Source organism: Salvelinus sp. IW2-2015, linkage group LG22, assembly GCF_002910315.2.
Source record: "Salvelinus sp. IW2-2015 linkage group LG22, ASM291031v2, whole genome shotgun sequence".
NCBI classification, from domain to species: Eukaryota; Metazoa; Chordata; class Actinopteri; order Salmoniformes; family Salmonidae; genus Salvelinus; species Salvelinus sp. IW2-2015.
Genome location: NC_036862.1, coordinates 27,214,595 through 27,230,096, shown reverse-complemented (window position 1 = coordinate 27,230,096; position 15,502 = coordinate 27,214,595). Strand labels below are relative to the sequence as shown.

The following is a 15,502-nucleotide window of genomic DNA, read 5'->3' as shown; positions in this document are numbered from 1 at the left end:
ATGTTCAACCCATTTTTTTTTAACTTGAGGATTAATATATTTTGCCATTAACAGGAGCAAGAGAAACTAAATCTGTTCAAACCAGATGACTTATCAATCAAGTTTATTTTATATAGCCCTTCGTACATCAGCTAATATCTCGAAGTGCTGTACAGACACCCAGCCTAAAAACCCCAAACAGCAAGCAATGCAGGTGTAGAAGCACGGTGGCTAGGAAAAACTCCCTAGAAAGGCAAAACCTAGGAAGAAACCTAAGAGGAACCAGGCTATGAGGGGTGGCCAGTCCTCTTCTGGCTGTGCTGGGTGGAGATATAACAGAACTATGCCAAGATGTTCAAAATGTTCATAAGTGACAAGCATGGTCAAATAATAATCATGAATAATTTTCAGTTGGCTTTTCATAGCCGATCATCAAGAGTTGAAAATAGCAGGTCGGGACAGGTGGCGGTTCCATAACCACAGGCAGAACAGCTGAAACTGGAATAGCAGCAAGGCCAGGTGGACTGGGGACAGCAAGGAGCCATCACGCCCGGCAGCCCCGACGCACGGTCCCAGGGCTCAGGTCCTCCGAGAGAGAGAAAGAGAGAGAGAAGGAGAGAATTAGAGAGAGCCAAGATTTTCAAAATGTTCATAAATGACAAGCATGGTCAAATAATAATCAGGAATAAAAGTCAGTTGGCTTTTCATAGCCGATCATTAAGAATTGAAAAACAGCAGGTCTGGAGACATAGAGTTATTAAGCACCCAGACCACAGATTGAAACTAATTTGTTTTTAGTTAAAACAATACATTAGACTTTCGTTTGCAATTGTTTAAAAAAAATAACTTTTCAGTATATACTACAACAACAAAAATATACATTAGCCTATAATAAGTTAAAACAAATAAGATGTGCCCTGTAGAGTTTAAACAACAACAAAAAACTGTTTAAGCCTATTAGATAATCATGGTAGCGTTTGGGTAGCCAGGCAAGTTTGGGAAAATGGGTATTTTACTTCAACCTTCAATTATGCCTTCAGAAATATAGCTGTATTAGACTCCCTCTTGTGTTTACATTGCAGTACTGCGAGTTAAATCACATTACCATTCTTTCAAACAACAGTACTGTTCCAAATCTACTAAGATCTGACTGATTGTACAAAACATTTCTGAACACCTGCTCTTTCCATGACATAGACTGACCTGGTGGGGGCATATTAGTAAGGTATTTCTAATGTTTTTTACACTGTATGTTGCTGCTCTCAAGTTCTTTATAAACTTACTTAGATTTTTTTGGTCAACAGATTGATCTGTGCCTGGAGGTAATCAGACAGCTCTATGGCTTCATTGGTCTTCCTTGTTTCTGTGGCAAGATGGTGATTGAAGGATATCTGGCTCAGCTCAAGATTCCTTTCTAAGTCCTGCAACACAATTTATTTACATTTCACTACAGATATAACATTGTGGTACTATGTGTACAGTATCAATCTAGCATAACTGTGTTGACCCTGTCCACCTATATCGGTCTCCCCATAGAAGACCAATACAAATAGACAGAGTTGAAAACCCAATCAGTTTCAATACAAACATCCACCTGGCCTGTGAACATTTATTTAACCCTCATTTTACCAGGTAAGTTGACCGAGAACACATTCTCAGTTACAGCAACAACCTGAGGAATAGTTACAGGGGAGAGGAGGGGGCTCAATGAGCCAATTGTAAACTGGGGATGATTAGGTGATCATGATAGTATGAAGGCCAGATTGGGAATTTAGCCAGGACACCAGGGTTAACACACTTACTCTTACGATAAGTGCCATGGGATGTCAGGACACCCGTTTAACGTCCCATCTGAAAGACAGCACCCTACACAGGGCAATGTCCCCAATCACTGCCCTGGGGCATTGGAATATTATTTTTAGACCAGAGGAAAGGGTACCTCCCACTGGCCCTCCAACACCACATCCAGCAGCATCTGGTATCCCATCCAGGACCAACCCGGCTTAGCTTCAGAAGCAAGACAGCAGTGGGATGCAGGGTGCTGCTGGAGTCAGCCCTGCCATGTGAGTGCATGTACTGTACCTGTATCCTCTTGTTCTTCCTGTGTAGGTCCACAGTGATCAGGGCCAGCCTATGGCTCAGCTCTTCCCTCTCTTCCAGGCTGCGGTCCTTGCTGAGCAGCTGCAGCCGGTGCAGAGCGTCCTTGGTGCGCAGCAGCTCCTCCTCTGTGCCCCTCAGAYGCCTGGATAGACAGTTGCGGCGGTTGCGGGCTTTACGCTGGAGCTCCTGCAGAGCGCGCACCTCGTTGCCGTGCTTGGCCAAAACCTGACGGTGTGGGTGGGTGCAAAACATTATGACCGTAGCCATTGCTACAAGATCAGATTATTGTTGTTAGCTGATAATGAGTTTGTTATAGCTGTGTTATAAATCAATTATTCAAGCCCAATTTTCTTTTAGTGCAGCATACCTGGGGAAGGCCACTCTGTGAATCCTGGAAGCGCTGTAGCGCCACCGTGTGGCGGCCCTGGACCTGTTTTAGCAACTTGTTCTCTGTGGCGACACCACTCAGCTGCTGCTGTAGCTCCCAGAATTGGCTGTTGAGTTCCTTGATGTGGTGCCTGTGGGCAGAACTGATGCGCTGGTTTGAGCCCTGCAGGGGCTTGATTGGAGGGAAGCGAGAGGCCTTGTGGTTCCTTGAAAGAGTGTTTTTCTTCTTTTTGCACCACTGCCCTCCCTTGTTTTGAGCTGAGAGGAAAAAGGCACCTAAGTGTGATGCTTACATGGGAATATGCTGCAAACCATCTCGGCCTATAGGCCTACACTTATGTCATTATAGGTAGACTGTCTGTAGTAATGAGAAGATATGTAATATCAGATTGATATCACATACTTCGTGCTTTCGCTGTCTTCGTGCTTAGACCTGGCTTATTGTTTGGTGAGAGGGAAAGGGTCCTATTTGTAGTAGTGTCAGCCTCCTCCTTGTAGTCTGACTGGGTGCATGACCCCTGAGAGTCTTCCCTGCTGCCGGTCCTACTGCTGTATCCCTTGCTTGACCTGGAGGAGGTGGACTGGCCTGAGGAACAGCTTGAGTCTGCATCGCCTGCACCCACTTCATAGTTTGCATTGTCCTGCTGCACTATGCCTCTGCTGTGGTGTCTCAGCCTCAGAGACATGTCTCCCCCAAAGATAAGCCTGCACCAGTTTCTGTAATATAGTAGACAGATATCCAATGAGCTGGAGTAGTTCATTTAGCCACACTGTATGTGAAATTATAAGAACCAAAACAATCTATACCTTCAACTATAGCCTACTTACATTCATTAATAGTTTAATACATTTAGCTAATCTAACGTTATCTAGCTAGGTCTAGAAGACAGAGAGTGACAGACATTCCTTGCCTTGATAGAAATCTTTCCTGACTTCAACTATTCTACAAAGCTAACAACCATGCCTAATAATTCCCCATGCCAATGCTATCCTTACATTAAATTATTTTTTAAACACTAAATGTTTTTTCCCCCCACTAACTTTCATTCAGTTAAGTTATTATGTATCTTCATGAGCAAGAGAGTCATTGACAGATTATGTTGTTGGCTGGCTGTCTCTGAAATTGTATTTTGGGTTGCCGTAGAAACAAGCGTTCTCATTGAATAGGACGATGGGAAATGTAGTTTTCTGGCTACTAAACGCTTAATACATTCGGATTATATGAGCAAATCATAGGCAAGCAATGTTATTACATTCCTTAATCATGGGAAATTTCTTAGAACTGACTGCTTTTGGGAGAATTAAAGACCACACCATCCTAATTTGTATATAAACTAATTGTTTTTTAGTAAAACAATTACATTAGACTTCGTTTGCAATTGTTWAAAAAAAATAACTTTCAGTATATACTACAACAACAAAAATATACATTAGCCTATAATAAGTTAAACAAATAAAGATGTGCCCTGTAGATTTACAACAACAAAAAAACTGTTAAGCCTATAGATAATCATGGTCCAACAATATGCATACATTTCAACTGCCCGCTTTAACTCTTGGTTTTATTTTCACTAGTTGCTCTGTTGGTCAGTGGCTATTTCTGTCGATATATGCACGTTGCATGTAGCTGCAAACGAACTTTGTGGTCCCCATACCGACAGACAGCTCAAGTTGCCAATCACTCGGTCAGCGCTGCACCCATAAAACCTGGCCCACCAATCCTGCGGTGATGGAGGGTTTGGGGACAAAAATAGCCTCAGTGGTGTGGCTTGTGTTCGCAGAGTAATGTCCTGGGTACGCTATACTATTAAGGGAGGCAGCCTGTATCTTTAATAACCCACGTTAGTACCTCATTCTACAGAACACGTCGTAACAAAATGGTTATAAAAGTATTTCTAGCTTCTTCATCAGGATCGACAGCGGTAAGCATTTACCCGAGTCTTTGTTATTAAATGCAAAATTAACTTTGTTGGCCGGTTTCCCATGACTATTGTTCAGCTCTTAGTACATGCATTTATGTAACTGGCAAACAGATTCAAATCGGTTTAGGTTATTATAGGCCTAGGCAATTTAGCGGTTTGTCAACTTTTAGTACCGTTATTTGGTCTAACTTCTCAGTTGAGGAGCACTAGGACAATTCGAGTTTCCTTATATATCTCGACCGTCGCTGAGATCACATTCCAAACCTGCAATAGCAATCTGTTGAAAATTAATCACCATGCATTCACTTGCAGAACATTCTGGAATATATTTGGATTACTTCAGACCTAATCTACAATATCAAAGAATATATATGATATGTGAACTGATTCTTTGTCCAGAAAATATAAAACAAAAAGTAAAACGGTTTCCTTAATGTATCAGTGTCTTCTACTCTGCTCTCCCCAACCTAATGATAGAAAAAAGCAGACAAACATGATCTCATAAAGAAGAAGCCTATCTATACTGTGTTGTCTGTCTGTACACCTGTGTGATGGTCCAGATCAAAAAGAAGCAACAGGATGTGCTTGGGTTCCTGGAGGCCCTGAAAGTGGACTACGCTCCATTGGACATTGCCTGCAATGAGGACAACCGCATGTGGATGAGGGAAAATGTCCCTGTGGAGAAAAAGCCCACCAACGGGATCCCCCTACCCCCTCAGATCTTCAATGAAGAGAGCTACTGTGGGGTGAGCATAACAAGATCATGTAGAAGGTGTGGTAACTAATAGGCCAGGTAAAGCTGGGGAGAAAATGTCCATTAAAATGCTGAGAGAACGATTAGAGACTAAACTGAAATGTCTCATATGTCTTTTACCACAGGACTACGAGACATTCTTTGACGCTAAAGAAGACAATGCAGTGTTTGCCTTCCTGGGTCTGCCACCTCCTCCAGGATCCAAGGTTGGAATTCAACTTTCACTTACTTTTCTAAAATGAAAATTATGTTTATATAGCTTTTGAGTTTAAGATTACAACAACACAACCTGTTTTCCACTCAAGGGATTTTATAATGCAAATAAACTCAGCAAAAAATGGTTCACTTCCATGTCAGGCTGTTTTAATGTTTATTTAGCTGAAATTCTCAGCCATGTATTGTTCTAGTTTGTTTTTGCTCAGACATGGCTGCTTACACTCCATACTGTATATCATATTCATTTGGAGGGCAAGCAGGAGTTAGTGAGGTTAATTGTGTGAGAGGGATACGATGTGACATGTATGCTACGCTAGTTGAGGATGATGCAACTGTGTTAAACAACCTGACAATTTTCCTTGGTGCAGGAAGCAAAAGAGGCTGAAAAGGCATTTATCCTTGAGAATGGGCCTGTTGAAAATGGGACTGTTGAGAATGAGACCGTTGAGAACGGAACTGATGATGCTGAGGATGAAGAGAACCTTGAAGCTGAGGAGGTTGAGGAGGAGAACCTTGATGATGACTCACTAGTAATGCCTTTCTTTTATCCCCTCAGTCCCTGTCTCACCTTTACCATTTCTCCCCCGGGTTTCCTCCCATCTAGCATAACCTTAACCATTCCTCCAGTTAACTCCTGTTGGTTTCATTTTCCATTGACAATTACCAAGTAACCAGTAATGTTGCTAATCCTCTCATTGCATGGATGAGTGTCAATTTAGAGTTGGTTTAAGCACAGTGTAACCATCTCTCATTAATTAACGTGTACATTTCTCACTTTAATAGTTTTTCATTGTGTTTATATTTCATCTGTAGTTTTTGCAAAGCATATAAAGTGCTTATAATAATTCTATGATATTATATATATGATTTCTATTCAATAGATAGCAGATGATTGGGAATCAGGTCATTCTTTTTCAAATTAATAATTTGTATAATAGGATTGTTCTTACAGAAGAGCATGCTGATGCTGTTGTAAAAAATGATGATATGAACAATTATATGGAGATTTTTTTTTTTTTTAAGTACATCAGGCAAACTTAAACTTCTCAACTCACTTTGGGATGCTGCCAAACCGGAGAGATTTACCTGGTGCATGAGCATCACAGAGAAAGGAATTGTTTCTGTTTTTCAAGGAGGGGGCCAGGGACAGCAGATAAATATTGCCCAGCGGAACATGTGATTTTCCTATAATAAATCCCACTGGCTTTTAGATGGTGCGGTTTCCAGAAGAGTGCAAATTGAGTTGGACCAACTTCATGGGTATTTCTGGGAAATGAGTGCAGCCGCTCTCTGCTTTCGCTGTTCTCCAGAGTACCAGGCCAGTTTATTTTCCATTTAAGTTGCGATGTTGAGGTAATGACAGTTATTTTATTGATACTGTTGACTGTACTGATTTAGCTGGCTTCCGGCAGTGTGATAATATGCAGTCTTCCTTGCTACACTATACATCATTGTGAATCTCTCATTTCTCTCCACAGCACAATATACTGATATTCATCATCTTGCAACCATATGTAATTTCCCTTCATTTATTCATGCATTTTTCTTTACTCAGAGGAGCTGCTGATCCTGATGCCTTACTCTGTGATGTCTTTGAACATGAGACTCCAGCAGTAGGGCTGCTCCCCTCTTGGTGTTTGATGTGTGCCCATGACAGCTGCTGTGTCATTCCTATTCTAACACATCGTTTTTTCCCCCTTGATGGCACATTGTTGTTTTCACTCTAGAAAAGAGAGGTTCCGATGGAGGAGTTCAATGGAGATGAACACACAGATGAGGTGGAAGCAGAGGTGGGAGGAGAAACAGGAGAGGAGGCAGCAGAAGAGGCCGCAGAAGAAGACGCCGCCGCAGAAGAGAAGGTGGCAAAGGAGGAGGAGGCGGTCGAAAACACAGAGGAAGCCGCAGAAGACACTGTAATTGGCTCCCAGAATCCCGTGCTGTGGCATCTCCTCTCCTCCATCTCTTTAATATGGTCTTTTCCTCTACCTCAGGGTTTTGTTTCCCTCAAGCTCTTGTTGTCTTATTCTCCTTCTCAACTCTGGACCATACTAACCCACCCCACTGTTATATTGACTGTCCCATAACTGTTTCAATTGACTGTTCTGTAGCTGTTTCTATTGACTGTTCTATTATTCTTTCGATCTGTTGGATGTTTAACCACTTTTCTGTTCTGGAGCAGTTAACTGTAATCTCTTTGTTGGCTGTTTTGTATTTCTGTTTTAATTGACTCCATTTGCAGCCTTTGTGTCGTCATTGTTCTTGATTTTCCTTGATATGTACTATGTTCTTTGTTCCACATCAATGTCTAGGTGTGTATGTATAGTATGTCAAAAATCAAATCAAATTTTATTGGTCACATACACATGGTTAGCAGATGTTAATGCAAGTGTAGCGAAATACTTGTGCTTCTAGTTCCGACCATGCAGTAATACACATACACATACATGTGTCTCCATGTCTAGGTGTGTATGTGTAGTATGTGTCTCCATGTCTAGGTGTGTATGTGTAGTATGTGTCTCCATGTCTAGGTGTGTATGTGTAGTTCTACTGTCCATCCATGTCTAGGTGTGTATGTGTAGTAGTGTGTCCCCTCCCATGTTAGGTGTGTATGTGTATGTTCTACTGTCCATCCATGTCTAGGTGTGTATGTGTAGTTCTACTGTCCATCCATGTCTAGTGTGTATGTGTAGTCTATACTGTCCATCCATGTCTAGGTGTGTTGTGTAGTTCTACTGTCCATCCATGTCTAGTGTGTATGTGTAGTTCTACTGTCCATCCATGTCTAGGTGTGTATGTGTAGTTCTACTGTCCATATGTCTAGGTGTGTAGTGTAGTTCTACTGTCCATCCATGTCTAGGTGTGTATGTGCGTTCTACACTGTCCATCCATGTCTAGGTGTGTAAGTGTAGTTCTACTTGTCCAGTCCAATGTCTTAGGTGTGTATGTGCAGTTCTACTGTCCATCCATGTCTAGGTGTGTAAGTGTAGTTCTACTGTCCATCCATGTCTAGGTGTGTAAGTGTTGGTGGGGGTCCTCTGGAAATCCCAACATGTTCTTCAATGTGCCTGATCTGTGAGATCTGTTCAAGTTGCACAACCTCCCATGTATAAGTGTCTCATTCAAGTTTGAGGAGAGGTTCTCTGTTTCCCATATGCCTCCTTGAGGTCATGCTTTCATTGTAAAGATACTGATACACAATTTTTTCTATTTTCTCCTTTTTCTGTCAGAAGGCCCCCGTGAAGCAGGAAGAAGCCCAGGTAAAGTGTTTTTACATTTCTGAAAAGTATTGAAATCAAATCCAAATTTGGGAGTCATGTTTCAGTCTCACTCTTTTTCTTTCTTATCCGAAACAGGAAGAAGTAGAGGATGAGGAGGCTAAGGTAACAGGCGACACTGTGTCCACCGGAGTAATGACTGATATGAAGGGCATTGTCATTAATAACAACAGCCACTGCTCTCTGTATTGTGCCATCTGCCCCACTAAAAAACGCTCTTAGCCTGGATCCAATAGACCTGACACATGGTTCCATACTACAGTACATTGCACCTTTATTTAACTCTAATATTCTGAAATAAAGTAAATTATTATCTTGTATATATTTTAGTCATTCAACTATTCTCAACAAAGCATATACATGTAGGTCTAAAAGGGAAATAAGCATGTTAGGTCTAAGTTTTCCTGGCCATAGTCACTGATTATAAATCAGTACTATGAAGTTTCTCTGCCAATGCCCAGGCCCAGCTATGTCTGCTAGCCATTGTAACGAAACATGATTACGTCATACATGCTTAATAACATGCTATCTGTATACACTTGCAAAGTTTCCCAACTCAACAGCAGCTTAATTCATTAATAAATGTTTTTATTGTGACTTGAAAGCTGTATTGAGAATGGTAAATGTTATATGAAGACAAAAGCCTGACTGATCAGAAAAGGTCAAATATCACATTATTTTAATGTCTCATACCACTGTTGTGTTCTGTTGGGTTCAGAAGTGCCTCAGAAGCAATTGCTGGTATTGTGCAATGCTGGTATTGAATACAATGTGCTGTGGCACAAACAAACAGACGCATGGTAAACCAAGACGTGTTCGTGTTACCCAGGGCACTGTTGTTCTCTACAGAGTGAACCATTATAAACTCGTTATTGATAAGATATAAAGTTATATGCTATTGAATAAGTTCAACTGAATATATCCATCAGTATTTATGTGCAATGTGTCAATAGATATCAAAGCACTTGTGATGTTATTGGATTGTAGTAATAATCAATTTGTTAAAATCTCTATTTCCTAGTTACAGTAACCTGGTGAAAGCTAGCGAGTTGATCCAAAGCTAATCACTGCTATTCGTTGTTTTAGGGAGAAGACGATCACCCGGTTTCTGAGGTAGATCTACTTTGAATGTTCTATAGCTGTAGTGTTCAGTCCTTAAATCGTATTCATTATATACTGTAGTCTCAATGTCTGTGCTAAGGGCCTTGGGTGTTCAGTTTTAATGTGTTTGTTTGCATCCTTGTGATTGTGATCTATATCTGACATCCAGACAACTAACCTCACATTCTTCTTTGTTGTAGCTTTTCTTGTGCAATATTGAATGCTTGAAACCCCTCTTCCTTCGAAGTCCCATGACTTACAACTCCAGATCCATTATTGTTGTTTTTGCCCCCGTCCCATTTTCCACAGGTCTGCTGTGGAGGGATTGCTGTATGTTCGGATGCATTTCATCTTAATCCTTGACACAGTTTTAGAACACTACTGATTTGTTCTATGACATGCCACCTTAGAGATATAATCATTAGATACCCTAGTCAATAACATTCATATTTGTCATTTGATAAGATATTTTTATGATTGTATTTAGAAATATGTCATGCTCGTTTAGCTGCTACTCTGTTTAGTGTCTACATTGAAAGATATCTTGTATAAGTAGTTAAAACAGATACAGTAACAAGGATTGTACGTCTAAATAAATCCAATAAAGTCACATAAAGATAATTACGTTTATCTAAATATTGAACCAGCTTGGTTCATGTTGAATCATGCATGTAAAGCTATTTGCAAGAGGGTCTCCTCCAGCATCTCCTTGTACCTCCTCCACACATTGACCCCTCCCCCCTTTGCCCTTTTCCCCATCTCTTGGTTTGGTTTTCCAGGGAGAAGAGGATTTGGGGTCGGAGGTAACTGGGTGTCTGCGGCTGTGAATTTATCCGGTTGTTCCCTTAGTCACCAGCTGTGTGGGTTTGTCTGGCAGAGATCAGAAGGCTTTGTGTGATCTATCTGCCGTTTGCCCCTCATCCGTAGCCTGTGTTCACTCCCTCCGAACCTCTGTCTGTCTGTCTCCCCTCTCTTTTAGCCTTCTTCCTCATTTCTTCCCTAGTCCTGTAGCTGCTTCCTTCCTGCCAGCCTGAACTATCCCTGTAGATTCCATTAAAAAAATAACGGACTTTTCCTATAGCGCATGCCTCTGGTGTCACCTCTGACCTCTCCATTCACACCACTGACACTTAATCTCATCCTTTCTAGGAGGAAGAAGAGCTGCGACAGCTTGAGGTAGATTGATATGTGTTTTTAAACTACATTCGTCCCCCCTCTACCTCTCCACCATTCTACCAATGCTGCTTTTCTTGCTTCCAAATCGTGCAGAGTTTATTCAGCATTCCTTCAATTTCCTCCTCCACTACTTTTTTATGTAGATTAAAACAAACCTATCTCACCGACGTATGGCATCTGAACAGACTGTAGCCCTTACTGTATATCTTTAGCCCTCTCACTCATTCCAGATAATGATATCTCAATCGTTGGATGAGCAACATGGTAACTCTGGTAGCCATCAGAACACAGACCATGATAGAGAAACCCAACATTGTCATTCATACTGATTTTAGAATAGTCCTCACTCTCTCTCTCTCTTTCTGTCTCTCTCTCTCTCTCTTTCTGTCTCTCCCTCTGTCTCTCTCTCTTTCTGTCTCTCTCCCTCCCTCTGTCTCTCTCCCTCTCTCTCTGTCTCTCTCTCACACACACACACACACACACACCGCTTTTTGCTCTCTCTCTCTCCCTCGGCTCTGTTCTTTCTCCCCTTTCTTTCTCTCCTCCACCTCCTATACCTTCATTGCAGGAGCAAGAAGAGTCAGTCAATGAGGTTGAGAGTTTCCTCTGGTTGTAATTTGTGGCATCTTCTGTGGATCTTAGATTGGAAACACCCTTTCTCTATCTATCTCTATCTCTCTATTTGTCTCTGCTTCTGCATGGGTGGTGGTCTCTGTGGTACAGATAACTGATAGTGTGCAGCATGACAGACGTAACATTGCGAACACAGTCATTCGGTACACCTATGGTAATAATAATAATAGTGGGAACATTAAGTAGCACAGGGTTTTCCTCCCGCTTGTAGTCTCCTTAGTGACATGCCGTTTCACTTATCTCAAATATAGGCCGTTGTATCTCTTGCTTTTTAAATGCTCAAAACCCCTGATATCCCCATCCTTAGGAAGAAGAAGAGGCCCCAGAGGTATATTCTGGCTGTGCTCCCAGCCCATTGCATGGTGTGGCCCCTGACGTGGAGTAAATGGATCTTATGCATGACGCTACTCCTTCATATGTGRATTTAGTGTGGGTTTGTGAAGAGCTCTCTACTCTCTTATTCCCCAAGGCTGCCAGCATCACTCCTGTGCTATGCTGTCTTTCATTTTTGGAAATGATTGGATTTTCTCTGGACTCTGGTTCTGGTTTTGATGCAGTGTGACTGGGATGAGGTCATTGCCCATTGGTTTACGTGGAGGCTTGAGTATTCTGTAGCATTGTGCCAGTGGATGTTTCATAACAGGTGACATGCATCGTTTGGTGTCAAGATCTGCCTTGCGCACATGATCACAAGTCTGACACATAGACATGCTTGTGAATTGGATCTTACGGTGTTGCATAGTGATCCCTAGTGACTTGACCAGAACTTGATGACAACCGGGATGTTTAAAAAGCCATTGGCATGGCTTCTCTTTCGGAGGAGAGTCTTGAGACTGAGTGTGGACAGGACAAGCACAGCAAAAGATGAATGACTGTTTGTTATTGTGCAATGCTCCCCCACAACAAGATCTTGGCAGTGTCAGATATGTTGCACCAGATTACACTGCTTTAAATAATTTGTTACTGTGGACATTATTTATCAAATCTTGAATACACAGCAAGCACTATATCCACAAGCAAGTTGTCCGTTACGTAGTCATTAAAAACAGTGAATTACTTGGTCACAGGACTAAATAATTGCACTGTATCACCTTTTTAAAATGTCACCCATAGTGTAAAGGCTATTTACCTTTGTAGAAATGTAGCTAATTGCATTAGAGCAACAACATGCTCAACACAACAGATGCACCTTGGAGTGAATGTGGTCTGATGATTTGTGAAGTATGCAGTGCCTTGCAGTTTCACATCGTATGACACCACCTCATAGAGGGCCTTGCTTAAAGGCCCACACTACTCTTACTACTTCACTGGCAGTTAAGGGAATGGTGCCTTATCCCTGTGGATAACTTGTTCCCTTGGCCTAAGTAATGGATATATTCCTAATGTCTTCCCATCCTCATCTCTCCTACCTGTTTTCTTGATGCCTCCCCTGGATTGTAATATGGTTTTACTCCCTTTTAACCCAACTATACACAATAACTTTTCCTTTTCCCCTCTGCTGGACCTCACCCTCCTTATGCAAAGGAGAAAGAAGAAAAAGTTCTCACCAGTGTTTACCTTGGTGCAAAGACTCTTGTTCCACTTTGAGAAGCCTTCTACTGAATATTCTACTGAATCTTTGTTATGGTTATTGATGATGATGACTGCCTTACCTGAATGAAATCAGTTTCTCCACTTCTCACTAATCTTTCTAAACTGTAATCAAGCACAGCTGAGTGATATCACTTAATTGAAGACGGGCGCTTTGGAGTTAAACTACAGTTTGGCTCTTATATTGATAGTACTGAGTGGGATATCTTGGTTCTCCTCTCCTCTCTTCTTTTTTATTTTTATTTTTATTTAACCTTTATTTAACTAGAGAAGTCAGTTAAGAACAAATTCTTATTTACAATGACTTGTTTTACCTTGTCATCAACGTTGCCATTACTCACTTTTCTTTTCTCAGCAGGAAGAAGAGGACGAGTAGTTACAGCCAGGAAAGGTTTAGGATGTGATTTACTACTGCCCAGGTAAAATACACTTATTTATTGCTTAATTGGAATTCTCTTCTCTGCCACTGGGTGGCAGTATTAGAGCATGTAGTTTGCAGTGAACTGATGGCTGCACCTCATAAACATGTCTTCTTGTTACTGAATGTCTTTCTAGAGTAATTTAAAAAGAAAACTATTCAGTACATGTATTACTCTGTGCCTTTTGGACCCTTTTATCAAATGTCTTGTCATACTGGAATTATTAAACCATTGTATTGTTTAGTGCCCTACATGTACCTAGGTTATAATCTGTTTGATATCATACAGATTACATATATCAATCCTAAAAAAACACATAAACCAACCAGTGTAAAGTGAGGATATAATCCCTGTATGTAATGTACACTGTTGCTGTTATGTATTGGTAGCTGTGTGTTTTCATAAGTGTTCTGTCAGAGAAGCTAGAGAGAACAGAGCATTGGTCTATTTAACAGGGACTGTCACCAGTCTCTACACAAAAAGCTTTAGTGAGCACAGAATGCCTGAAGGATCCAAAGAACAATCATATAAAACTATATCTCATGAATTCTCGTTTCTTTTCCTGCGGCAGTGATGATGATAATAATAATCGTAATCTTCAAAGCCGCACTCATCTCCACTCTCCAGTAGTGTAGGAAAAGACTGCTCTCTTCAGGAGATATTTGAGTTGATGAGAGAGAACAGCCTGAGACTTTGATCGGATGGCATAGCCCACCACACCCCCTCCCTGAAAAAAAACAACCTGTCACGCCCAGTTAGAGAAAGCAGTTAAGTGAGCTACTGAAGAGCCTCGGGAGGGACTGGCACTCAGGGAGGCATGGGCAGTTTGGGCACCATGGTGACTGGAAGCTTAGGACCCACAGCCACTAACAGCRGCGCATTGGTGACCTTTTTTTGTCTTCCAGCCTCGAGAGACCCCCTGTTCCGATCCTTCCTGACCCCCCCTGACCCCTCAGACCGTCCCACACCCATCCCACTACCCACGATGCCCCCACCTGCTCACTGGGAATGCACATGTCCCCCTGCTGGACCCTGCTGGCTGAAACCTGCCAATCACACACTGTCTGTACGGCCTACCTATACTCCAGAGATACCCCCTGTTTTACCAGATGTTTATATTGCGTAGGGGACTAGGACTAGAGAAGATGTGTTGCTGTACTTCATTTGTATAACGTTGTTAGTTTATGGTAGCTTCCATCCAGTGTGTAGCTCAATTACATAGTGTTATCAGTTTGTTTTATTCAGCAGCTTTTCTAATTGTACATACACAGTCATATGTTAAGTGTTTTAAAGATTTCAAACATACTTCTCATGTTTCAAATTGAAAATGGTAGTTTTATACCACAGTTTGTATAGGATGATGAGCATGTCACCAACAACAACTTAGCAGTCAATGACGGACAGCTATAAACCTGTGAGTATCTGAGTGAAGATCACTCTACTGTGAACTGCAACCAGTGAATGGACTTATAATCTCAGCCTGAAACAGATCTATCAATGCAGTGCCTCTCACTTGATGCCGGCAAAGATGTTAGATCTATATGTGTGAATGCAACCCAGTGACTATGTCTCAATCCAACATGAGAAAGACCCTTGTGTAGGGTTTCCACTAGCTTTCATAGCCACAAAGTCAGATTCCACAAATTGCTTTTGGTCTTACTTTAAGGTTAGGGTTAAGCATAAGGTTAGCAGTGTGGTTGGGTTGGGTAAAATATTAATTGTAGAAATGGGCGGGGTTTAACCATAATTATGACTTTGTGGCTGTGACAATCCTCATGTAGCGTGCTTTATGACTGTGTTTGCAGCTACTGGACACCATTCACTGAATGTTACTATCTGCTGATCTACTGTGCACTTTGTTGAATGTAAAATTATGTGGATGACTAAGAGATCCCCCTAGATGTAAGAGAAGTGAAATGCCAATAAAGTTGAATGGTGTGAACAGCTCCC

General features: G+C 41.5%; 2 protein-coding genes and 1 long non-coding RNA gene across 41 annotated transcripts; 2 read left to right on the top strand and 1 right to left on the bottom strand.

Moving 5' to 3' along the window:
* Positions 1-1,211: 1,211 nt before the first annotated feature.
* Positions 1,212-3,152, bottom strand: LOC139022741 (lebercilin-like protein). Its single transcript, XM_070433874.1, has 4 exons — positions 2,870-3,152; positions 2,447-2,724; positions 2,062-2,304; positions 1,212-1,400 (listed from the first exon to the last, which is right to left on the bottom strand). The coding sequence occupies exons 1-4, from the start codon at positions 3,150-3,152 to the stop codon at positions 1,263-1,265; spliced, it is 942 nt and encodes a 313-aa protein (XP_070289975.1). The 3' UTR covers positions 1,212-1,262.
* A 1,046-nt stretch (positions 3,153-4,198) lies between these two features.
* Positions 4,199-15,499, top strand: LOC111949431 (adapter SH3BGRL). 38 transcript variants are annotated; one of them, XM_070434166.1, is made up of 13 exons: positions 4,199-4,388; positions 4,949-5,134; positions 5,268-5,348; positions 5,727-5,888; positions 7,086-7,271; positions 8,589-8,615; positions 8,712-8,738; positions 9,720-9,746; positions 10,514-10,537; positions 10,884-10,910; positions 11,851-11,972; positions 13,492-13,552; positions 14,458-15,499. In XM_070434166.1, the coding sequence occupies exons 1-11, from the start codon at positions 4,344-4,346 to the stop codon at positions 11,926-11,928; spliced, it is 870 nt and encodes a 289-aa protein (XP_070290267.1). In that variant the 5' UTR covers positions 4,199-4,343; the 3' UTR covers positions 11,929-11,972; positions 13,492-13,552; positions 14,458-15,499. The 38 variants fall into 38 exon arrangements, with proteins under 38 accessions (XP_070290267.1, XP_070290265.1, XP_070290266.1 ...); XM_070434164.1 differs by having other exon boundaries at positions 8,586-8,615; XM_070434165.1 differs by having other exon boundaries at positions 8,586-8,615; positions 13,489-13,552.
* LOC139022824 (uncharacterized) lies at positions 7,278-8,576 on the top strand. 2 transcript variants are annotated; one of them, XR_011473875.1, is made up of 3 exons: positions 7,278-7,933; positions 8,122-8,215; positions 8,295-8,576. It is a non-coding gene; the product is annotated as an uncharacterized lncRNA (long non-coding RNA). The 2 variants fall into 2 exon arrangements; XR_011473874.1 differs by lacking the exon at positions 7,278-7,933 and adding an exon at positions 7,980-8,036 and having other exon boundaries at positions 8,109-8,215.
* Positions 15,500-15,502: the final 3 nt, after the last annotated feature.